The sequence below is a fragment of the Heloderma suspectum genome, chromosome 4 (assembly GCF_057233095.1).
Source record: "Heloderma suspectum isolate Gila_16-S chromosome 4, 16-S_ref, whole genome shotgun sequence".
In the NCBI taxonomy this organism is placed as follows: Eukaryota; Metazoa; Chordata; class Lepidosauria; order Squamata; family Helodermatidae; genus Heloderma; species Heloderma suspectum.
The window spans coordinates 240,639,375-240,663,581 of NC_139461.1; the positions used below are offsets into that span (position 1 = coordinate 240,639,375).

The 24,207-nt window shown below is 44.1% G+C and overlaps 1 protein-coding gene across 4 annotated transcripts in view; it reads right to left on the reverse strand.

The window, feature by feature from the left end:
- Positions 1-24,207, reverse strand: part of KIF21B (kinesin family member 21B) — a 106,497-nt gene that overhangs the window by 47,834 nt on the left and 34,456 nt on the right. For all 4 annotated transcript variants that reach the window (XM_084852900.1, XM_084852901.1, XM_084852899.1 and 1 more), the window contains exons 3-12: positions 22,140-22,322; positions 20,531-20,680; positions 11,847-11,981; positions 10,961-11,128; positions 9,270-9,385; positions 8,314-8,509; positions 6,741-6,930; positions 6,260-6,323; positions 3,916-4,137; positions 2,018-2,102 (exon numbers count right to left, since the gene is read on the reverse strand). In XM_084852900.1, coding sequence (XP_084709026.1) covers positions 2,018-2,102; positions 3,916-4,137; positions 6,260-6,323; positions 6,741-6,930; positions 8,314-8,509; positions 9,270-9,385; positions 10,961-11,128; positions 11,847-11,981; positions 20,531-20,680; positions 22,140-22,322 — 1,509 coding nt within the window. The remainder of the gene's footprint in view (positions 1-2,017; positions 2,103-3,915; positions 4,138-6,259; positions 6,324-6,740; positions 6,931-8,313; positions 8,510-9,269; positions 9,386-10,960; positions 11,129-11,846; positions 11,982-20,530; positions 20,681-22,139; positions 22,323-24,207) is intronic.

Below are 24,207 nucleotides of genomic sequence, written 5' to 3' on the forward strand. Positions count from 1 at the left end.
GGGAACATAGGATATCCTGGACCCCCTATTCTGAGGCTATAGACACTCCTATGCCCTCAGAGGAGGGAATCTGAATGGGGATTGTTTTCCTCCATGCCTCACAGCCACTGTGGAAAACACCAAGGCAGCTTCCTCACCTGAGGTCAGAGCTCCCACCTGGGAAGAGGATGCAAATAAAGAGGAAATGGGCAGGGTGGGGAGGTGCAAATGATCCACACCATTCTGAAGCCTGCCAGCTTCTGTCCTGCCCCCATCCCCATGACTCCACTAGATGTGCTCAAAAGCACATCTCATGAGAAAACAAATAAAAAGGAGGATGGAGAGGTGAAGACTGCCTCCACTACTCCTCCTGCTCTGCTTGGTGTCTACTGGAGGAGCATAGGATATTCAGAGAGCTCCAAAATTAGAGCGCTCCTTCAGAAAGGATAGGATTGCACTCTAAATTTTGATGAAGAAAAAGAACTCCTTTATGTTCTAAGCTGGATTTCAGTTTCTCACCATGCTAAAAAAAAAAAATGCCACCAGCCTCACAGTTGTGATGCCACACAACTCACTGGACAGTGTGGCACACTCAATAGACCAAGGGTGTTGAACCTTTTTCAGCTTGAGGAACAAATTTAATTTTGAAATGTCATCAGTATGTGGATGATGCTCAGCTCTACCTCTCGTTTCCATCTGCACATCCCAGAGAGGCTGTAGAACTCTTGAACCAGGGTCTGGGGGCTGTTTTGGGATGGATGAGGGTGAACAAGCTGAAACTTAATCCAGACAAGATGGCAGTACTGTGGGTTGGGAAATCAACTACTTCAGATGGAGGTTTACAAATGGTCTTAGATGGGGTTGCACTTCCCCTGAAAGACTAAGTGCACAGTCTGGGTGTCCTCCTGAGCTAACTGGGGAAGCCCAGGTGGCTGCGGTGTCCAGGAGTGCTTTTTACCAGCTTAGGCTGGTACGCCAACTGTGGCCCTATCTGGAGAGGATATCCACACACTAGTCATGTACAGGCTGGACTGCTGTAATGCGCTATACGTGGGGCTGCCTTTGAAGACCATTCAGAAACTCCAGCTTGTGCAGAATGCGGCTGCCCAAGTATTGGTGGGGCGAGGCGGTTCGATCATATAACGCCTATACTGCGCCAGCAGCACTGGTTACTGGTGCATTTCAATTCAAAGTGCTGGTTTTGACCTTTAAAGCCTTAAACGGTTTGGGACCAAGTTACTTGAAGGACTGCCTACACCCATATCAACTTGCCTGCACTTTAAGATCAGAAAAAGAGGCCCTTCTCATTTGCCCACCTGTGAGAGCAGTCAGGTGGGTGACCACATGTGAAAGGGCCTTCTCTGCAGTGGCCCCACACCTTTGGAACAAGCTGCCATTGGAGGTCCGCCATGCTCCGTCATTGCAGACTTTTAAGAAGGCTTGAAAATATATTATTTTACCTGGGCCTTCTATTGATGTGAGTTCTATTGTTGCTGTTGCTGCTGTTAACATCATTGTTGGTTTTACTGTTGGCTTTTATTGTTGTTTTTATTATTTTTATATTTTTATCACTTTTAATATTTTAATTGTTTTTATGTATTTTATTGTTGTAAGCCGCCTTGGGAGGGCTTCTGCCTTGAAAGGTGGCCAAGAAATATTTTAAATAAAATAAAATAAAAATAAATTTTGGAGAAGATTTTGGGAGATCCATTCCAGTAGTGGGCAGGGCTGATGGCAAAAGGGGCAGGGTCAAAATACCCCAAAATACCAGCATATTTTGGCTTAAAGCTCTTACTGCCAGCAACTTAGCCTCATTTCAATCTTTTATAAATGGGGGGAAACCACTAAACAATCCATGGTTGGCAGAAAGGGATTGGGGCCAGGGGAATGGGTCATGGTCATCTTGGGAACCCCCAAAGGCCAGATTGGGATCCTGGGCGGCCTGGATTTGGCCCCTGGGCCTGAGGTTCAACACCCTTGCAATAGACTCCCAGAAGAGCACAGAGGTGACATGCTTAGGAAGGGCAAGGTCTCTTACCTCTTCCACCTCATTCTCATCCGTCTCATCTGCCTCATTTCCCTGCTGCAGCCTCAACCTCTTCTTAGACCCTTCTTTCTCTGGGCTGCAAAAGGAGGGCAATTATATGTTAGCGTGTTTTTTATTCATTCATTTTTATTCCACATTGGGGCCACACAAAAAGGTGGCTGACAGCTAGCAAATAAACATCATTAGAATCAAAACAATCAAAGAGAACATTACTTCATTTGCATCAGTAGTGAGAAACACCAAGTGGACAGATTTCAGCCTAAATGACATTCCTCTCTTTGCCTCTTCTAAATGACTTTTATCTGCAGACAGTGGGAAGGTTTGCACATCACACTAAGCCACCCTGCAAATAAGCCACCACGGCTTGGTTGTTCACTTGCTGAGCTGACAGATTATCAGGTTTGCCGTGGCTTGTTTCCCCCGTCATTCCTCCTCAGTCCTCCTGACAGCTCTGGCATGTATCCCAGGTACCTTTGTGGCAGAACTCGTTTCCTCGGTCCCTACCTCATTTTTTGCTGCTCTGGCCACCTGGCTCTGTAGCCGTTCCCAGCAACCCATGATGAAGTCGCCTGCCGGGTTTGAACAGCACAACAAAACACCATGGGTATCAACAACCCTAGAACAAGCCATAGGTTCTCAGGGTGGCTTGTTCATGAAAAATAAGCCACCTGGCAGAAACCGCGCCAGGTTCACACAACATGACAACCCACCATGGGTGATCAGCTATGGTGGGTTGTTGTGTTGTGCAAACCAGCTGAGTCACTCTCAAAAGTCCTCAGCAGGACAGGCCCATCCAATATTTGCCACCCTTGAATTACATGTTTTGGCAAGTTTTGAAGTGCAGATGGTCATTATGAGAGTGTGTACAGGCATATACACATGCACACACACCAAAGAACAGCAACACATATCATAATATTTACTAGGATCAGCATGATTGCAATCCAATGCTTAGTTACCTGGGAATAAGTTTCACTGAACTCAGTGGTGCTTATTTCTAGCTCCATAGGTTCAACTTGTAAAACACATTGAGCTTTAACAAAAAACCTTTAGCTAGCTGAAATGCAGCCTTCAGCTTTTAATTAGAAATGCAAACTATCTCATAAAGACATATAATTTAAACTGCTAGAGTGAAGCAGAAACTGCATCACAGAAAAAATAAAGAAGTATCCGGCCTCTGCTTGATTTTTTTCCCCTCCTTCTCTCACTTCCTATATGATAAACTATCCCAAATAGTAAAACAATAGAAAACTTGAAAGTGTCATTATCACCTCATTCATTTGCCAGAGCGAGGACAGCCTATCAATTACCCTGGCACTCTGGCAGAAGATGTCACCGTTCCTGCGCTGAAAAATGTCCTGGAGCAATGTTCGCCTATATTCTCCCTCCACTACACCACTGATTATGTAAGGGGGAAACGAAAGCTAAGCATGGAGTTATGGGTCATGACATTATAGATCACAGGTGCAGAACCTCAGGCCTAGAGGCCAAATCTAGCCCACCTGGGGTATCCCAGATGACCAAGCCCTATTCCCCCAGCTCCACCCTCTTTCCCCCAACCACCGATCATTTGGTGGTTTCCTGGGTTTTGTGTCTCCCCAATTCTAAAATCTTGAAATGCCTCTCCTGAGGCTCAGTAATTGACAGTAAGAGTTTAAAGCTAAACTATGCTGGTATTTTGGGTATTTCTGCCATTTGCCTATGGCCCCGCTCACCACTGGAATAAGGCCCCCCAAGAGCTTCTCTTGAATGGAAATCAGCCCTCGGGCTGAAAGAGGTTTAACAGCCCTGTTCTAGATCATGAGTGCAGTGTTACAGGACTCTGGTAGAGCTTGAGAAGGATGGTAGGAAGGTCCAGAGCAGATGCCAGAGAGAAGAACATGCTTTACCTTTTCCTTCGCAGTTTAGTTTCCTTCTTCAGCCGTTCTACATCTTGCTTAGCCCACTGGAGGACTTCAGAGGCCTCAGCTTCCACAGAGGTGACAGGGCTATTTGAAGTCCCCAACCCAGGCCCTGGAGACAAGCCCAGGGAATAGGGAAGCCTGGAGGAAACCCGTGACAGACTGCGACGCAGTGACTCGTTCATGGCTTCACTTTCCAAGAGTTTTGTTCTACAAAGAAGAAGGAGACAATAGTCACCTCAGAGTTTTATTATATACTGAGGAGCTGATATTTAGACAAAGGCAGATTTCTTTGGCATTGCATGATGGGGAATATCTGCTTGCCCAGAATTACATAAGGCAGTCCATCCAATGTTATCATTTACTAACATGGAATCATAGGCAGAGACTCAAAAGACCACAATGCCATAAGGCAGGATCCTCACCTCATAACTATAGCAGCACACAGTTCTACAAACAAAGAACAGGAAAGAACGGTGTGGACAAGGCCCAAAATATGCAGTCAGAATGTGAATAAAATGCATAGCCCATTCACCCAGCAGGAAAGAAAAACTGGGAAAAATATCAGGAACGGGGAGAGAGAGAGGTGCAAGTTCACCCCCCACCCGCACATAAAGTATGCTAGTTATGATAATTCTTGATGTGAGGAAAAATCAACAAGATGGAGGGGGGAAACTCCTTCCTCACCCAAAGGTCTAGAAAGCAGGTGTCTAGAATTAGGGGAGGGGCCAAAGCTCTGGGGTAGAGCACATGCTTTGCATGAAGAAGTTCCCACATTCAATTCCTGGAATCTTCAATAAAAGGAAGCTGGGGGGCAGGGAACGATTTCTGCCCAAAATCAGTTGGAGACAACAATAGTGGGTTAAATGGACAAATGGTTTGACTCAGTAAAAGACAGCTATGCATGCTCCAAAGCCATAAAAAAATCTGCACTTATCAAATGCAAAATTTTGCCATTAGAAATCCTAAAATCTATTAGTCAGAGCATCAAAAAATCAAGGAAGCGATGCTATTTTCTTAGCCTGTAAAATTTTGAACCAGAATATTCCACTATCATGCTGTGGAATTTGGAGCAGGTTTTTATAGGCACTTGGATATGTGAGCAATCAAGGGAGAGGCCCTGGGACAGGAAGGTGTTAAAGCAGGAAGTGTTGAAGGAGAGACAGGGCACTGCAAGAGAAGGGGAAGAGGTACTATCGCTCCCCATCTCACATGCAGAGGAGTGTTCCTCCTCTGCTGGCCCCATGGAATGCCAGAGAAAGACAAGAAGATTATGCTCTTAATTAAACCATCTTTGGATGGTGGAAAGCAACTTATTTTCAAACTATCCAAAGTATCTATTTGAAGGAGAGCTTTTGCCTGCTTAGTTGCTCAGGGGTATACAGAACAAAAGTCAGGCTGCATTATGTAGAACTCCTAATGCCATTTAAGTCATTGCAACAGTGCTAGTGAGAACAGAACAAAAACCATAGAGCAAGTGACAGAATATCTTTCATGATTCATGAAAGGGGCTGGGGGGTCACGACACAGCAACATGTGTGCTTTCTTGCCTCAGGTGGCAGGAGAGTTTGTGCCAGGGCTGCAAGATGTAATTCCTAATGACCCATTAAGCATCACCTGCAGTTTGGCCCTAATACAGACACACCAAAAGGATCAGGGCTGAAAGACGAAGAAAAGGTTTGCGAGGAGATTAAGTTGTAAGTGAATCCAATATGCTAGACTAAAGACTGTATTTACTGCTTCCATGGTGTAGATGTTATGTTAGGAACCTTAATTTACAATTTCCATGCCTTTTAATGCATTAGTTAATTTTTAAGTGCCTTAACTCTTCTCTAATAACCAAAGGTTTTTTGATCCTAGAATAATGTTAATCACCTAAAGTTTACAGTATACAAAAAGCAGGAAGCTCATTGGAAGGACAGATACTGAAGCTGAAGCTCCAATATTTTGGCCACCTAATGCGAAGAGAAAACTCCCTGGAAAAGACCCTGATGCTGGGAAAGACTGAAGGCAAAAGGAGAAGGGGACGGCAGAGGATGAGATGGCTAGATAGCATCACGGATGCAATGAATATGAACTTGAGCACGCTCCGGGAGAGAGCGCAGGACAGGAAGGCCTGGTGTGCTATGGTCCATGGGGTCACGAAGAGTCGGACACGACTGAACGACTGAACAACAACAACAGGGGTGAAAGGTACTGGCCGAGAGCTACCTGAGTAGTCATCAATAAAACCAAAGCTACTACTCAAAAGGACACAACTCCAAAGGCTTTTTTTTCTTTGAGCAGGTATGGCCACTTGCAAAAATGAAAGAACAAATCAGCTCCCACATACCTGAGCTCCTCAATTTCCCTGATGTAGTTCTGGATCAGAGCACCAATCGTCTCATTGCCATCACCTGGAAGAAAAGAACAATGAAGCAAAGGAACAAGTATGAACAAGCAATAAGCTAAGAGAAAGCTAGACAATAATAAGTAAGATCCCAAGGAAATAAGAGAAGCCTCATTGTTATGGAACCTGTTAAAATGCTATAGGCAACAATCCTGTAAAAACAAGTATGTTGTACAGCAAAGAGAGTGGCTAATTGGGGCCTTGCAGCCGTTTTCCCTCCAAAAGGAAAATGGACAGGTTAAGCACACTTGTTTACCCACAAAACTAACATCACACATAGTTTGGCCCTCAGTGAAACTATCCTTGAGGTATGTATATACAGAAATTCTATCACTAAAATGTGCCTAAAAATTCTACAGGGCTGAGTGCATGCTGGCGAACGAAATCGACTGGAAAACTCAACCAGTTGCCCTCACAGTCTCACCTGCCTTAGCAAGAATCAGGCTGGCTTCCTGGCTCATCAAGTGGGTGACCCGGATGTTGATCGCATCGATAGCCTCTTGCATGGCCTTCACCCGCATACGCAAAGTGGTGTTTTCCTTTTGCAGCATGGCATTCTCTTGGAACAGGTCACTGTAGCCTTCAGAGCCATCCTCTCCAATGACACGCTTACCCTTTGGGAAGAGGAGTGAAAGCAAACTTCAGAGGGAAGGGCTGAAGCTGAAAGGAAGTGAGCTGGGCTGAAAGGCAGCTGCCCTGTGCATAACCCAACTAAGAGGTAAACACATAGCAGTCACTAAGGATGTTGGAGAAATCCACAACGGATTCAAATGTGTTCAGATTTCTATGAACCTGACCTGTGGATGCCACAGTGGGCAGACATTTCCCCTGAGTCACGCAGATTCCACAGGCTTTCACTGGGGGGGGGGGGTTGTGCTAATGCACATTAGTTAATTCACATTGCAAATCCGCATTAGCGCTAGTGCACATTAACGTTCATGCAAATTAGCGCAAGTCGAACAAAATTCTGGTTTAAAAAAAATCCAATTCCATCAAGTAGCAGACAACAGAATTAAAGATGCATGACAATCTATGAAATACAGACAGAAAGGAATTAAGAAAATCCATATATCCCTAGTAGTTACAAGACTATACTACTTCAGATATGTCAAGCCTTCTATGCAACATGGTAGTCTGGCATATACAGGAAGATTCTGAAATTGGGGTATTGGGGTACTTTAAAATATTTTATTCCCTACATTCATTCTGAGGTAGTGCACTGCACTCTATGCACTTCTGGATGAGCTGTAAGAATTGCAGACAAGATATATTTCTATATTACATTTCAGACTTTGATCATCAAGTCCCCAGAGCAGGTTATAGCATTTTAATACACAATAAACGCAAGCTAGAACATGGAAATACCAAAAAGAAAAAAAGATTAAACACCACCATTTAAAGCAGGAATCGTCAGCACTAAAACAAGATCACAGCAGCCTATAACTCAAAGGCCTGGCAAAATAAATCTGTTTTTAATGTCTTTCTAAAGGGCCAATAGAGCAGATGTAGCAGATCTCTCTTGGAAGAGAGACTCCTTACTCATGCTGAACGACAGCGTTGGCAGAGTTTACTCATTCTTTGCCCTTATAGCTAGCAATTCAGTGGGCGTGCAGCAAGGCACAGTCAATGAGTTACAAGGAAAAAGGAGAACACTTCTAAACGCCCATGTCTGTAGGACTGGGGTGGGCAGCATGTGGCCCACAGGCCTCATGCAGCCCCCTGGCCTCCTTTGTGGTCCCTGCCAATGTCTATATATAATGAATCAGTTGCAGAGGTAAAACTGCTCAATTCAAAAAAGAAAAGACCAAAGAAGGCATTTAAAGATTATTTTTTCCACAGTAGGATTTAACTTGGTGTGAAGTGCTTGAAATACTCAAAAAAGAAAAATCACCACTGGGGACAAGAGAGCTGTTTCTAGCACTGAAAAACTGTGGCTCAGCCTCAGCAATGGCCAGGAATTCACCTGCGACAGCAAAATGCTCATGCTTTCTCCTTACCGCCTTATACTCCATGAGCTCCATCTGGAGACGAGCGATTTCAGCTCGCAGGGCATTGATCTGCTGGCTTGTCTTATCCTGATTCACCACCACTTTGTTCTTGATGTTGCGAGCACGGTTGGCATACTTCAGAGTATTCAGCGTCTCCATAAAATCTCGGTCTGAAGGGCTCACACAGGCGATCATTATGGTTTGGCTATAAAGGAGGGAGAGCAGACAGGGTCAAGTACAGGAAGGCTTCTTGTCTCCCAACCCCATCAGCTGTCTCCAAATGAGAAGAACGAGGTAGTGGTCAAGACATTCCCAATCCTGGCTCTTTCACCTAAGATGCAATCTGGCAGCTCAAGTCAACAAACTTCTGTTGAGTGCTCCAGTTGGTTGAATGGTGCATGTGGAGTGAAGAGACACACATGAGGAACAGGTCATTAAGCGTTTGGATTTACAGGTCTTCTGAGCAGCCTTGGCTTTCTTTGCCTTGGGCAAATTATCACATTTTCTGTCCAACAGAAGCAGGGATTTCAGACCCAAAAGGATGTGTCAAGATAAACACAGAACATGAAGAAAAGAAGGCCAATTGTTAAAGGAAACAGACTAGGAAAGGGGGGAAGAGGAGATTACAATGATCCCATGTTAGGAGGTTCAGTTGCCAAAATTCTGGATCAAAACAGCTTAAGCATATTATGTAAGCATCCATTCTGCAGAAGCCAATAATCACATTTGGAACTCTGGAAAAAATGAAGCTTAGGATGTGTTCAAAAATACATTTCTTGGAATATTTGTTGTGGCCTTGCCTCAAAACCTCTAATTAAGCACTCCCATGGCCATGCAGTGTTAATCGTGACACACCGCCAATACAGCCTTTTCACGCATAACCCCCAATGCCAGGAGCCCTAGATAAGCACTTCTGGAAATTTTGATCAGCCACAAGCAGCTGTTCTAGCATCAATTCCCATTACCTGTTGCCACCAAGGGAGTCCTGGAGGAGCCGGGTCAGCTTTGAATCTCGGTAGGGCACGTGCAAGGCTCTCTTGCTCTGATCCCCAAGGGCACTGATGACGTTCCCCAGTGCTAGCTGCCAAGGAAATGGACAAGTCAGTGAATAAGGCTGGCCACTTTCCCTTTTATTTGGGGACCCCTGTTTCATAAGTCCCTCACAGGAAAGCCACCAGAGCTCCAAACTCTTCCCACTTTTTTGAAATTACAAGTCAAGCCCCCCGCTTCACATATCAGATTGGGGTGTAGGTCTTCCTTACTTAAGATCAGGCAGGTAAAAGCCACCAATTTTCCATTACAGGGATGTACCATATGGACACTGTTGCCAAACAGGCAGAGAAACAAGCTTTTTTTCTAACTACAGTTCATAAACTCTGGATTTGACTGAAACATCTAATTAACTCCAGAGAATCTCAACTCATTTTAAAAAGCAAGTTTCTAGTCCATATAATTGTGGAGGAAATCTCAAAAGGTAAAATGAAAAAGCTAAATCCACAGGCCAGATTTAAGACTTTCAATGGAAGTGTTTCATCCTTCATAGATTCTTGTAACTTCTGCCTGGACCTGCCTGGACTCTTACTCATGCCATGCTTCCTTTACTCTTCCATTATTTCATTATTTTACAAGAGCAACACCTTAAGTACAATGTATGCAATGGTCATGAATAAACCATTTTCCACATCTGCTGATGCTGTGTACACAAACACTGCAGAGAGAAACAAGCAAACCCAGGACAAATGCACCTGTATGATACATGTCTGCAAACACCACTGTCACATACATACTTAGGTGTATATTCCAGATAGGTATATACCTAAAACAAAACAAAAAAAGTACAAAGCAGCCTTTCATTCAAATGCCAAAGCCACTTGAGGCTGGACAGCCATCTGTCAGGGATGCTCTGACTTGGATTCCTGCATTGAGCAGGGGGTTGGACTCGATGGCCTTGTAGGCCCCTTCCAACCCTCCTATTCTATGAGTGGCAGCCAAGCTATAGTCACTAAGGGTTGGCAAACGTTTGGGGTCTATGGGCACCTTTGGCAATTTGAGAAACTGTCCTGGGTACCACCACAAAATGGGCACACTGCAGATAAAAGCAACAGCTTGCAGCCACCTGACATCCACATTTCCTAAGAATGTCTCTGAACCCCATGTACGGCCCAAAGACATGCATGGGAAAAGAAGATGGAAGCAGCTAGAGGTCTGCTCTGAAGTGATTCCAGCTGCCAGGAAGAAATGTTGTTATTAAAAAAATAATTTAAGCAATAGGAGTGGTAGGGCACCTTGGCAGGTGCCAAGAAAGGTGTCTGAGGGCGTACTGGTGCCCACAGGTGCCACATTGTCTACCCCTGCTATAGTCCCATTTCCATAATTTGCTAGAAATGAAATCTCTTTTTGCAGTTTCTTCAGGGACAGAGCCTTGCCCACCAGAGGACACACACAACATACTTCACACAGGCAATCCCATTCCATGAGACCTGCAAGGTAAAGCAAATAGTTCAGCTCTTCATCGCTGACATCAAGCCAAGGGTTGCAGAAGCTCTAAAACACCAAGTGGCTGAGGAAAGAGCACATTTGCTAGGCAGAATTTCACAGGGCCTAGCACCTGCCCTCACATCCAATCCCGAACACGTCTGTATGATAATGGCCATACCAAACCACAGTTGATGGAGATTCCTTCTTTGGCTCTCTCGCCCGTTGCGCCAGTCCGCTTCAACCTCTCCGAGCCAGCCAGGTCAACAAAGTGGAATTTCGCTGTTCGCGTCTCATACTCACTGGTAGGCTGGGATCCCTCCAGAAGACTGTTTGTGTCTCCATTCACCTGCAACCAAAACAACCCCAGTATCAGATCTCAACGCTTTTCCCAGCATGAGACACTACTGTAAATAGTGATGGTTGCTATTTTGCCACAGATCAAAAAGTGTGTTCACTGAACTCTGCTGTTAGGACAAGAGGAGTCATGCTTCCTATCCTGAGGTAACAGAAGGTCAATTCAAGTTCCCCAGTCCCCACTTCCCTCATAGGTCATGCTGTATGCCCATTTCCTGCACAACTATTATTTATTTATTTAAAACAATTTTAGGCCATCTTTAAGGGTAGAACCCTCTCAAGGCAATGAACAAGATAAAAACAATACAGAAATATGCCAAAAACAAATATAAAAGTAATAAATATTCAATACAATACTATAAAAACAGATAATACCAATCCAATAGAACACCAATAAAACCTGCAGCCCTTGGATTATGGAAAGGCCAGTGAAAACAAGTGGGTCTTCAGAGCCTTCCTGAGGACCTGCAAAGAAGGGGCCTGATGAAGCCTTGATGGAAGCTGATTCCAGAGGTGTGGGGCCACCACTGAAAAGGCCCTCTCCCTTGTACACACCAGCTGAACCGCCCTTGGAGGCCAGCTGGTGACAAGGACCTCTGCTGATGACCGCAGAGTGCAGGCAGACTGGTACCTACCCACCTCTTCCCTTTGTCTACATCAAGGGAGAGTGCACAATCACCCAAACCCTTGCCCCCCTCATGTGTCCTTACCAAGTGTACAGGGGAGCAGACTCGCATTTGGCAAAGGTAGATGGTGAAGATAGCGTGGGAGCGGGAGCTCTGGACATTCATCTGGGTGCTGGCTGTGGTTCGGGATAGAGCTCCCTGCTTCAGGCACTGAATCAGCTGCAGGAATAGATGGGGTTACATTTTCTGCTCCGATGCAAGGCCACACACACACACAAAAGCAAACTGTACCATTTTCCAACCCTGCTTACACAGGCTGCAGTGTATCTTCCTGCTGGATACTATTCCATCATTAGCTCTTGCAAAAGCCAACCCACTACCAGACTCTAATAATCAGAGCCAAACTAGACACAACATGCAGTCATGCATCTCTTTCTCCTGGCTAAAAAGAAGCCTCCAAGAGTGATGGGGAGGATCAGCAGGCCTGTTTAAGCCTTTCCCCTCTGGGTGTTTCCTTGTGCAAAATGACCCCCTCCCCTCCTATAGGATTACATCTCATTGAACTCAATGGGACTTAATTCTGAGAAGGCAATGTATAGGATTGCTCTTAGTACTTCTCCCAGGAGAATTGCTATATTACTTAAACTAAGTAATATAGCAATAAAAATCTGGTGAGACATGATTTACAAAGCTACGTGTGAAGATTTCTTGGACAGGTTGGGTTTCTTTGCTAAAAACACACACGCTGTGAACAACCCAGAGAGCTCTTGGGGTGGTATGGAAATATAATAAATAAAATACAATTAATAAAAACTGTGCTTCCATGATTTATGTATATGTTTCAAATGCTTCTGAGTGCTTCCTATTTCACTGACAAAATTTAAATGATTGGGATAATGAAATACTAAAACTTGTCTAATGTTTATTATCATAAACCCAAATATTATATAAAATTAATCTTGCCTAGAGATCTGAATTACTTAACAATAAATTATATGATGAGGCTTGATAAGTTCAGATGATGGTTGTTGTTGTTGTTGTTCAGTCGTTCAGTCGTGTCCGACTCTTCGTGACCCCATGGACCATAGCACGCCAGGCCTTCCTGTCCTGCGCTCTCTCCTGGAGCGTGCTCAAGTTCATATTCATTGCATCCGTGATGCTATCTAGCCATCTCATCCTCTGCCGTCCCCTTCTCCTTTTGCCTTCAGTCTTTCCCAGCATCAGGGTCTTTTCCAGAGAGTTTTCTCTTCGCATTAGGTGGCCAAAATATTGGAGCTTCAGCTTCAGTATCTGTCCTTCCAATGAGCACTCAGGGTTGATTTCCTTTAGGATTGACTGATTTGACCTCCTTGCAGTCCAGGGGACTCGTAAGAGTCTTCTCCAGCACCACAGTTCGAAAGCATCAATTCTGCGGCGCTCAGCCTTCCTTATAGTCCAGCCCTCACAGCCATACATTACTACTGGGAAAACCATAGCTTTGATTAGACGGACCTTTGTCGGCAAGGTGATGTCTCTGCTTCTGACTATGCTGTCTAGGTTGGCCATAGCTTTCCTCCCAAGGAGCAAGCATCTTTTAATTTCATGGCTACAGTCACCGTCTGCAGTGATCTTGGAGCCCAAGAAAGTAAAATCTGTCACTGCTTCCATTTCTTCCCCTTCTATATGCCAGGAAGTGATGGGGCCAGATGCCATGATCTTAGTTTTTTTAATGTTGAGTTTCAAACCAGCTTTTGCACTCTCCTCTTTCACCCTCAACAAGAGGCTCTTGAGATCCTCTTCGCTTTCTGCCATTAGGGTGGTATCGTCTGCATATCGGAGGTTGTTGATAATTCTCCCAGCAATCTTAATTCCGACCTCTGATTCATCCAACCCGGCATTTCTCATGATGTACTCTGCATATAAGTTAAATAAGCAGGGTGACAATATGCAGCCTTGTCGTACTCCTTTCCCAATTTGGAACCAATCGGTTGTTCCATCTCTGGTTCTTACTGTTGCTTCTTGACCCTCGTACAGGTTTCTCAGGAAACAGGTAAGGTGGTCTGGTACTCCCATCACTTTCAGAATTTGCCACAGTTTGTTGTGATCCACACAATCAAAGGCTTTAGCGTAGTCAATGAAGCAGAAATAGACATTTTTCTGGAATTCTCTTGCTTTCTCCATGATGCAGCGAATGTTGGCGATTTGATCTCTAGTTCCTCTGCCTCTTCGAAACCCAGCTTGTACTTCTGGTAGTTCTCGGTTCGCATACTGCTGAAGCCTAGCTTGTAGGATTTTGAGCATCACCTTGCTGGCATGTGAAATGAGCGCAATGGTGCGGTAGTTTGAACACTCTTTGGCGTTGCCCTTCTTTGGAATTGGAATGTAAACTGACCTTTTCCAGTCTTGTGGCCACTGTTGAGTGTTCCAGATTTGTTGGCATATTGAATGCAGCACTTTAACAGCATCATCTTTTAGGATTTTAAATAGCTCAGCTGGAATACTGTCATCTCCTCTAGCTTTGTTGTTACTAATGCTTCCTAAGGCCCACTTGACTTCACTCTCTAGGATGTCCGGCTCAAGTTCAGTGACCGCACTATCATGGCTATCAGGGACATTCAGATCTTTCCTGTATAGTTCTTCTGTGTATTCTTGCCACCTCTTCTTAATCTCATCTGCTTCTGTTAGGTCCCTGCCTTCTTTGTCCTTTATCATGCCCGTCTTTGCACAAAACGTTCCCTTGAGATCTCCAATTTTCTTGAAGAGATCTCTAGTCTTTCCCATTCTGTTGTTTTCCTCGATTTCTTTGCATTGTTCATTTAAGAAGGCCTTCTTGTCTCTCCTTGCTATTCTCTGGAACTCTGCATTCAGTTGGGTATATCTTCCCCTTTCTCCCTTGCTTTTCGCTTCCCTTCTTTCCTCAGCTACTTGTAAAGCCTCATCAGACAGCCACTTGGCTTTCTTGCATTTCTTTTTCTTTGGGATGGATTTCGTTGCTGCCTCCTGAACAATGTTACGGACCTCCGTCCATAGTTCCTCAGGCACTCTGTCTATCAGGTCTAATCCCTGAAATCTATTCCTCACCTCCACTGTATATTCATCAGGGATATGATTTAGGTCATACCTGAACGGTTTAGTGGTTTTCCCGACGTTCTTCAATTTAAGCCGAAATTTTGCAAGAAGCAGCTCATGATCTGAGCCACAGTCAGCTCCAGGTCTTGTTTTCACTGACTGTATGGAGCTTCTCCATCTTTGGCTGCAAAGGACATAATCAATCTGATTTCGATATTGACCATCTGGTGACGTCCATGTGTAGAGTCGCCTCTTGTGCTGTTGGAAAAGAGTGTTTGCTATGATCAGCATGTTCTCTTGGCAAAACTCTATTAGCTTTTGTCCTGCTTCATTTTGTACACCAAGGCCATGCCTGCCTGTTATCCCGGTGATTTCTTGACTTCCTACTTTAGCATTCCAATCCCCTATGATGAAGAGGACATCTTTTTTTGGTGTTAGTTCTAGAAGGTGTTGTAGGTCTTCACAGAACCGATCAACCTCAGCTTCTTCAGCCTCAGTGGTTGGGGCACAGACTTGAATTACTGTGATGTTGAATGGTTTGCCTTGGATTCATACTGAGATCATTCTATCATTTTTAAGATTGTACCCCAGTACTGCTTTTCCCACCCTTTTGTTGACTATGAGTGCTACTCCATTTCTTTTAAGGGATTCTTGCCCACAATAGTAGATATGATGGTCACCTGAATTAAATTCGCCCATGCCTGTCCATTTTAGTTCGCTGATTCCCAAGATGTCGATGTTCAATCTTGCCATCTCATGTTTGACCACCTGCAGCTTACCTTGATTCATTGATCTGACATTCCAGGTTCCTAAACAATATTGTTCTTTACAGCATCGGATTTTCTTTTCACCGCCAGACACATCCACAGCTGAGTGTCCTTTCGGGTTTGGCCCAGCCGCTTCACTCTTTCTGGCGCTACTTGGAAATACCCTCTGCTCTTCCCCAGTAGCATATTGGACACCTTCCGACCTGAGGGGCTCATCTTCCGGCGTCATCTCTTTTAGCCTTGTGATACGTTCCACGGGGTTTTCTTGGCAAGAATACTGGAGTGGGTTGCCATTTCCTTCTCCAGTGGACCACATTTTGTCAGAACTCTCTGCCATGACCTGTCCGTCTTGGGTGGCCCTGCACGGCATAGCTTATGGCTTCACTGAGTTACGCAAGCCCCTTCACCACAACAAGGCAGTGATCCATGAAGGGGTCAGATGATGGTACAGACTACTTTTTAAAGACCGGTGGGTTGGGGAAGAGAGACAGAGAAACAGACAGACAGTGGAGAGAGTTTCAACCAAAAGGACTGAAAATCCATTTGAGGTATCTTTTACAGCAGGGGTGGGCAGAAGGTAGACTGGAATCTACTGGTAGATCTCAAGTGATTTGTGGTAGATTAGTAAGGGTTTCCAACTCCCAATGATTTAACTATAACGACAACAAAAGGCCTTTTAAATTAGGCTACTGAAATCAAGAAAACATGGGGGAAAACAAGAGCAGATGTATGTGCAAGTTCTGGTACTGAAAACAAATTTCTGAACTGAGCACATGCTCAGAGGCACCCTTTTCTGCAATTCCATGTTTGCCTTTTTGAGACACAATTTTACACCTGGCTCTGGTTAGTTGACCTCGGGGTTCTAATAATAAACAAAGTAGATTTCATAAGCATAAAGTCTGCCCTCTCCTTTGTTACAATCTTCAGAGGCCACCAGATTAAAGACTCGGCAAACTAACAGAAAAGTAGCAATATCATTAAAAGTCTGGAATAAAGCCAGAAGTTATCAGAGTCTTTCTGTATCCCCTCATACTGCACACATCTACTTGAAAGTTTTGAATGGTCAAATGTGGGACTTTTCATTGTCTTCATAAGATTTAAGGACTTGTGGCAGGACAGAAATTTAATTTCACATGATGAGCAACCTCAATATGAAAATGGGGGGAGACCACCAATCTTTCAGTTTCTTTTTAGTTATCTAAACTCTGAAACAATGGTCTGACAATGTATGAATTGCAGATTTGAATCAAATGAAGGGCATTCTATCTAGACATGAAAGATCTTAATGGGAATTATAGCAAAAGAGATCCATTTCTCATTAGGAGATAGAACTAAATGTTAAATTGGATGGTGATGGTTAGAATTACTTGAAGAAAGGCCACTTATATTCTACTTGTGTAAACTATGAAACAGGCACACTCTTAAAATGATTGCTAGATAGTGTATAATCCCTTAGCAATTGAAAAAATTACTGTTCATGGCCGGGGCTGTTGCTGGGAAAAAATGTGGTTCAGAGGGTACACACTTACACATGTGGTTGAGCTGTCTTAAAATTAAAGCTTTCTGGTATGAGATATTAAGTATAATTATTTGAATGACTAGCTATGTATTATCTTTCAAGGTTGAAGTAATTTTGACTGGGAATATTAAAAAAAGGACTTTAAATTACTTTCATATCTATTGGTGGCTGCTAAGATAGGTATTGCAAAGATCTGGAAGCAATCATTTGCTCCCAGTGATTCAGTGTGCTGGGAAAAGATATGGGACCCAGTTGTTACAGAGAAAATTATAGGTATTATTCAGATGAGAAAAGGATGAATCCATATGGATAAATTAACTAGACTATGCCAGCTGTTCATTGTCTTTTAGAAGAGTCACACTCTTGAACAGGGAGCTGTAAATATGGCTTTGGCTGTGGATTATTTGATTCATTTTATGCTTTGTATAAATTTTATCAAGGTATTTGTAAGCATTGAGAGGTGGTGTGGACTTCTGTCATAACATTCAGAAGTTATTTATTTATTTAAAAATTATAGAATTTTCTGTATTACAGGATGGGAACTTAACGTTAAAAAAAGTAAACCCAATAAAGGAAAAAGAAAACCACTCTTCAGCTGTTATTCTCCCCTTATCTTTTCCCTGGAGATGAAAAAGCAGCGGGGGGGGGGGGCATTTTGAGCAGAGAAATGGCCACAGGCAACCTTCTCATGCCCTATTGCTCCTTTTTGTTAATAAAACAAGTAAAAAGAATAAACCATCATCAAAGGAAAGAGACACAGAGGTTGTGCGTAACATCTAGTTTGGGCCTCTGGTCCAGCAAAGAAACAAAGGGATGTCTTCTATCTATCTATGTATCTATCTATCTATCTATTAATTTATTAAATGTATTAATCGCCCATCTGGCTGGTCACCCAGCCACTCTGAGTGATGTACAAAGTATGTAATAGAACAGTTTAAAACAGTAACATTGTACAGTAAAATACCCTAACTCACCCCAAATGCCTGCCTGAACAACGACGTTTTTAATGTGCGGCGGACACTCATTAAAGAGAGGACATGGCGGAGTTCCCTAGGGAGGGAGTTCCACAAAGTGGGGGCCACCTCAGAGAAGGCCCTCTCCCTCGTCCCCACCAGTCTAGCTGTCCTGGCTGATGGGACAGAGAGAAGGCCATCCAAGGCTGATCTTGTTAAGCAGCCTGTCTGGTGTTAAGTTCCCATCCTGTAATACAGAAAATTCTATAATTTTTAAATAAATAAATAACTTCTGAATGTTATGACAGAAGTCCACACCACCTCTCAATGCTTACCTTGATAAAATTTATACAAAGCATAAAATGAATCAAATAATCCACAGCCAAACCCATATTTACTGCTCCCTGTTCAAGAGTGTGACTCTTCTAAAAGACAATGAACAGCTGGCATAGTCTAGTTAATTTATCCATATGGATTCATCCTTCTCTCATCTGAATAATACCTATAATTTTCTCTGTAACAACTGGGTCCCATATATATACTATCCAGGACAATCATGATAAAATCTTCTATATGTATACAAGTCAAAAATTGTGTGTAGGTTTGTGTGTTTGTGGCTGGCTGCAGGGCCGTCTGTAATGCAGGGAATAAGGGGGAGCTGCCCTGGGTGTAATCACACTGTAGCCTGTCATTTGGGCCCTACAGTTGCTGCCCCTTTTACTTCACATTCTCACTTGCCAGAGAGTATGACAGGAGTCACTGGGTTACATTATTACTTTGTTTATACTTTCCCTTACTAACAAGTACACCCTCTCAATCATGGTACAGGCCAGGTTTCTGATTTCCGCTATGAGTCATCCTATTGGCCATCTTTCATTCTATTGGTCTCTCTCCCATTCACTCTGACTTCCTTCACCTTGGATTGGCTGGCTGCCGTTTCTTCCCTCCCCTTTACTCATGGTTTCTTTTCTGGCTGTGGAGAGCATTTAGTTTCTCTCCCCTGTTCCTGCAATATCCAGCAAGGAAGCCTCTACTGAACATTTTAATAGTGGTATGAGATTCAGTGTGGATTATATTGTAGTAGTGCTTACAGATTCAGTCTCTTGCATTTTTAGTAGTGTTTTTTATTCAATCTGCTCATTATAATTGTTGTGCTTTTTTAATCACGTCTGGTGGATTCAACTTTTCACTTTTCTTATGGGGCCTTTCTGAGAAACGTAAACCTACCTTAATGTGTTTCTAACAAATAGTGCCTATGACAAAATTACATCCTGGGCAACACCGGGTATATCAGCTAGTTTATCAATAAAAGTCACAATGATTCCCACCAGCCAATATATCAGCTAGAATATAAAGAGGAAAGGGATAACAATTTTAGTCGAGAGAGAAAATATGGGAAAACAACCAGAAAACTCAAAAAGGATGTTCTGGGTTATTAAAGCCAAAATGCAGAGGGATGAGAGAGAGTTGACTCATAGCTGAAAAGTGGGCTATTTTATGGACTCCACCCAAATAAGGCATGTCAACAACTGAGTATGCCATACAGCATGTTAGCATCTCCCATGAGATCAAGATGCAGTTATGCAGGAGTGTCAAGGGCTCCTTGGAGGCCTCTCTCAGTCTAATCCAGTAGCCAAGTCCAGACACAGACAAATGGATTCTTTTCAAAACTTTATTCCTCCTTTACAACTTAACAACTCTATTGTTAGCAACTAGATATGAGCAGCAGAGTACCTATGCCCTAAGTTGGAACAGTTGGTCCCCGTTTGAAAGGGAATTACTGGCAGACCCCTGAACTTAAGGACTAGGGAGAGAACCTCCCCTTTTCCCTTGGATCCTCTGGGCGCAGCCCTTGTTTGCGCGCCAGCCGGGCACTACGCCTCCTTTCTGCGCCCTCCATTTGGCGCCGTTCTCTGCGTCGGCGTCACGCGTCCATCAAGTCTGCTTCCCATGCTCTGTCACTCCCAGGACTGCTATCTAAGCTAGGAATGCTGGTAAGAGGAATCTTCGTCAGTTGTTGGCCCTGGGAAAGAGGAGCGCGCTCCTCTTCCAGGAGCGACTCCTCTTCCAGGAGCGACTCCTCTTCCTCAGAATCAGAACTACTCTGGGATTCTATGGGCTCAGTGTCCACCCTGACAAGGAGTTTGAGACACAATTAAAGAATTCTTGTCTGAAAAAGCTTCCATGGGAACAGAAAACACCCATGATTTACTCTTGTAGTACATACTCAAGATCACTTAATGCAGATTAAAGCTTAGAACCCTTTAGCCACCTTATCATAATAGCAGAAGGAAGGAATTTGCCTCCCTCCCCGTGCTCCATGCACACATTCACACACTCTTTAGATACATGTATATTGGTGTAGTGGAGATTCTAATCTATGCTAGTGATTGTGATCATGGAATCAGGAGGTAGTAGCTTCTCCAGACTAACGTACATGGAACACAAAATGAGATCTTGCATATGAGTTGGTTCACCTACCTCGTCCTGCGAGCCAATGAGACGTGATGTTACACCTGTGGTGTAGATCCCACCACTGGTATCTTCATGGATTTTGATGTTTGACTTCCTATGGCGGGAATCAGGGTCCCGTGTGCTATCAAAGAGGTCCAGGATCTCCTCATTATATAGCTGAACAAAATCACAGAAATACATATACATATTTGATAGTACGTCACTTGATTCTCAAAAAGCTTCTACAAGTATAAAGTGACAAAAATGGGTGAGCCTTTGGACACAGAGAGTATTTTGAAGATCAAAGCAGAGCTTTGTATATGAGTAAAGGCCAGCACTGTTGACTACAGTGTCAACAGCTGTATGAGGATTAACAGGTCTAAAATCTATATCTGGAATAGACAGTGTAAAATTGGAATATCTTCTTTGCTTACAAAATTTGGCACTCTTCTTCTAACAGGGATTTGGTTCACGCTTTGGTGTTTCAATGAGAAGTTGATGACAGATGAAAACTGGAGTGGGCTGAGATTCATGGAATCCCATGGGGCAAGGTATGGGAATGCTGAAGTGTGGGGCACAAAGAGGTACCGTGCAATGTGAAATGCTTCGCTCCCCTCAACAACAGCAAGCCTATAAAAATCTGGAGAGATTAAGGGCACAATCCTATCGATTGTGCCCTCAGTGATTGAAAGCCCCCAAACACAGAGGTGTCCAATCATCCAATGCAGAGTGAAAGGAGCAGGAGAGGTGATCTTCGCCTTCCCATTCTCCTGCCCTGCAGATTTTTGCTAGACAGGCTTTTTATCCCATCTAGTGAGGGAGCTTCGGAGGGGAATGGAAGGAAGCTGGAAGAGGCCCAGGATAACTCATATCCTGGCCTCTCTGGTCTCCTCCCAGCCCTGCCCACTGGAACGCCTCCTTTCCTCTTATTCCAAAGTCCCTTTTCTGACCACAGCCTGGCAGCCAGTGTGGTTCTTTCTGCACCGACTTAGAGGGGGTCAGATCTCTAACTCCCCCGTCTGAGGTTGGAATGCTGTCTCCGACCTCAGAAAGGGGCCTCCTAACATCCCATGGTCCCTGGGACGCTTGCCCAGGGACCATTAGGATTGCTGTCTCCGACTGTAAATTGGCTGGGCCTACAGGAGCCCCCGACAGAATCCTTAATTAAACAAGTAGCTCTGCATCATTATTGGGATCTGTGGATTGCTACATGAATCAACTGGATTTTTAAAAGTGAAAATGCTTACTTATTGTCAAGAATAAAGCATTCCTTAATAGGGTCTTCTATGCATGATAAAAAATTAGGTTAGTGACTAATCCAGTTGGGCTAGCACTGGTGAATCAGGAAACAAGAATCCATTCCGGCTCATGAGTAAAAAGGTATCATATCCTCTAAATTTCCAAATTTTCCAAATGCAAGATCAGATTTGATCTCTTCCATTTACTGCTGTATGTACAGGCATGCTGTATGCTGTAATCCATCAGCGATTATTCCATTTGTCTCCACACACTGCTCTTCCCTGGGCCAAAATAGAAAATCCCACTTCATTCTCCAGCCTCAGGAATACTTGTATGTGAGCTTATGCAGTCTCCCCTTCCCACCACCATTTCCATGCACAAAGACCATTGCACCTACCTCCAAGAACTGTGCACTGACTTTGAACTCTGGTGCTGCCACACCCTGTTCCTGTGCTGCCCGCTTGCGCTCCTCTATGCCACTGAACAGGTGGGCAATGGCCCGTGGAATTATGCCATTTTCATCTTCAGAAATGTTCATGTCAAAGCCAGTGCCCATGGTGTAAGTCTTACCTGCACCTGTCTGAAAGTAAACAGAACAGGTGCTTTATGAATAGTATCATAGGGCCAAAGCTTCACTGTGATGCTCTCCACTACTCAGCAGTGCTGGTCCTTAAACCTACCACACAGAATCACTACAGCATATACCCCTCATCCCACTTTATAATTCTAGTTCAGATAAATCTTTCTAGCTGATTATTCCACCAGCTAGAAAGTCTATATGCATCTGCTGCAGGGCACAGAGAAATGAAACGGGGGCGGGGGGAGGGGGAGAAGACAAATTTAAACCAACTTAAAATTATAGGCTAATTTGCAATCATTTTCTCTCTTGTTTACTTAAGCACATTAAATTACAAGGCATTCTTCATGCATCTAATTAATTCATTTCAAATTCTCTCCCGCCCTTTCCCAAGGGCTGGCGAGAGACCCAGTATGCTAGAGCACTGGGCTGGGATGTGGGAAACTCAGGTTCAAACCCTCACACAGCTATGATGCTCACTGAGTGGCCTTGAGCAAGCGACTATTACTCAGCCTCACCTACCTCACAGGGTTCTTGTGAAGCTACAGTGCCACTCCTTAAGCACATACGCCTTGGAGGAAAGGTGCAAAAAACAAACAAGGCTCAAGCAGCAACAGTTTGAAGAAAGGTGCGATAAAAACGTAATGTTTAAAAATACAGGATGTGAGATATGATATGAATAGGAGATATGATATGGAATGAAAGGAAATACACAATATGATAGGAAAAAAGATATGACAAAACAGAATATAAAGCTCAGTTAAGATATGCTATATAAAACCTATGGAGTACTCCATCAGCTTACCCCTAGCCATTAAAGGCCAAACAAGGAAATCTTATGACACTTCCCAAAAGGCTTGAACTATGCTAGACCCGCCAGCAGAAAGGAGTTCCACTGTTAATACTGGAGGGTACGTATGGCTTACTGAAGAAAGCTGGGGGCCTGGGGGGGAGGGGAGAAAGGAGTTGCACTGATATGGTGCATCCTCCAAGAACACCACCGTTATGTGCATTTGCTGCTCAAATTTGGCACATGGACAATACAGTCAAAAGGCACTTCTGATTGGTCATAAAAATCATAGTAAAACATAGGAGGAGAAGATTATCTCTAAGATAAGTAGGGCTCAAAATGTTCAGGGCTTTATAGGTCAAACCTAAAACCCTGAATTGTGGCCAAAAAAGTACAGAAAACCACTGCTGATATGGAAGCACTGGCAGGCTGTGCTTGTGGTGCCCCAGCCTTGTCAAGGGGCAAGCTGCCACACTCTGCACCAGTCAAAGCTCCCTGATCAAGGCTACCAGGGCCAAAGAGTATGCAACTGTATTGTCTAGCCATAGGGGGACTGTGGGAGTTCTAGTCCAACACGTCTGGAGGGTGCCAGGTTGGGGAAGGCTGGTCTAGCATAAGCAGCTGTTCTGGCAAGCCTCTCTCAACTGACATCCTGAACTTCTGCTTCTTCCCCTCCATCTTCCTTTCCATCACATCTTTCTCCAATGACAGTAGTCACTGGTCCCCCAGTCTGCCATTTTACCTGTGATATTGCTCTTGAATGTACAGTGTAAAGGACTGGCCACCGCATGGAAACACAAACGGTGACATTCATGCAGTGCATGAGGCAGGCGACTGCTCCGAGGCCCACCCAGCTACGCAAAATGAGTATCACCGACGCAAGCAGTGGCCTGAATCACGCTACCAATGGATGTGGGCAGCCACCAACTACAAGTTAACTTTTTGTAATGGTCAATACCATGGGGGAGCCCTTGGACAAGATGCCTTCCTGAGTGGGCCTATCTCCTCCTCACTGCTCTCACCACTGCCCATTTGCTTGCCCTCTTCCTTTGGACCAAATCTTCATAGTCGCCCAGAGAGAGAAAGGGCTAGGCAAGT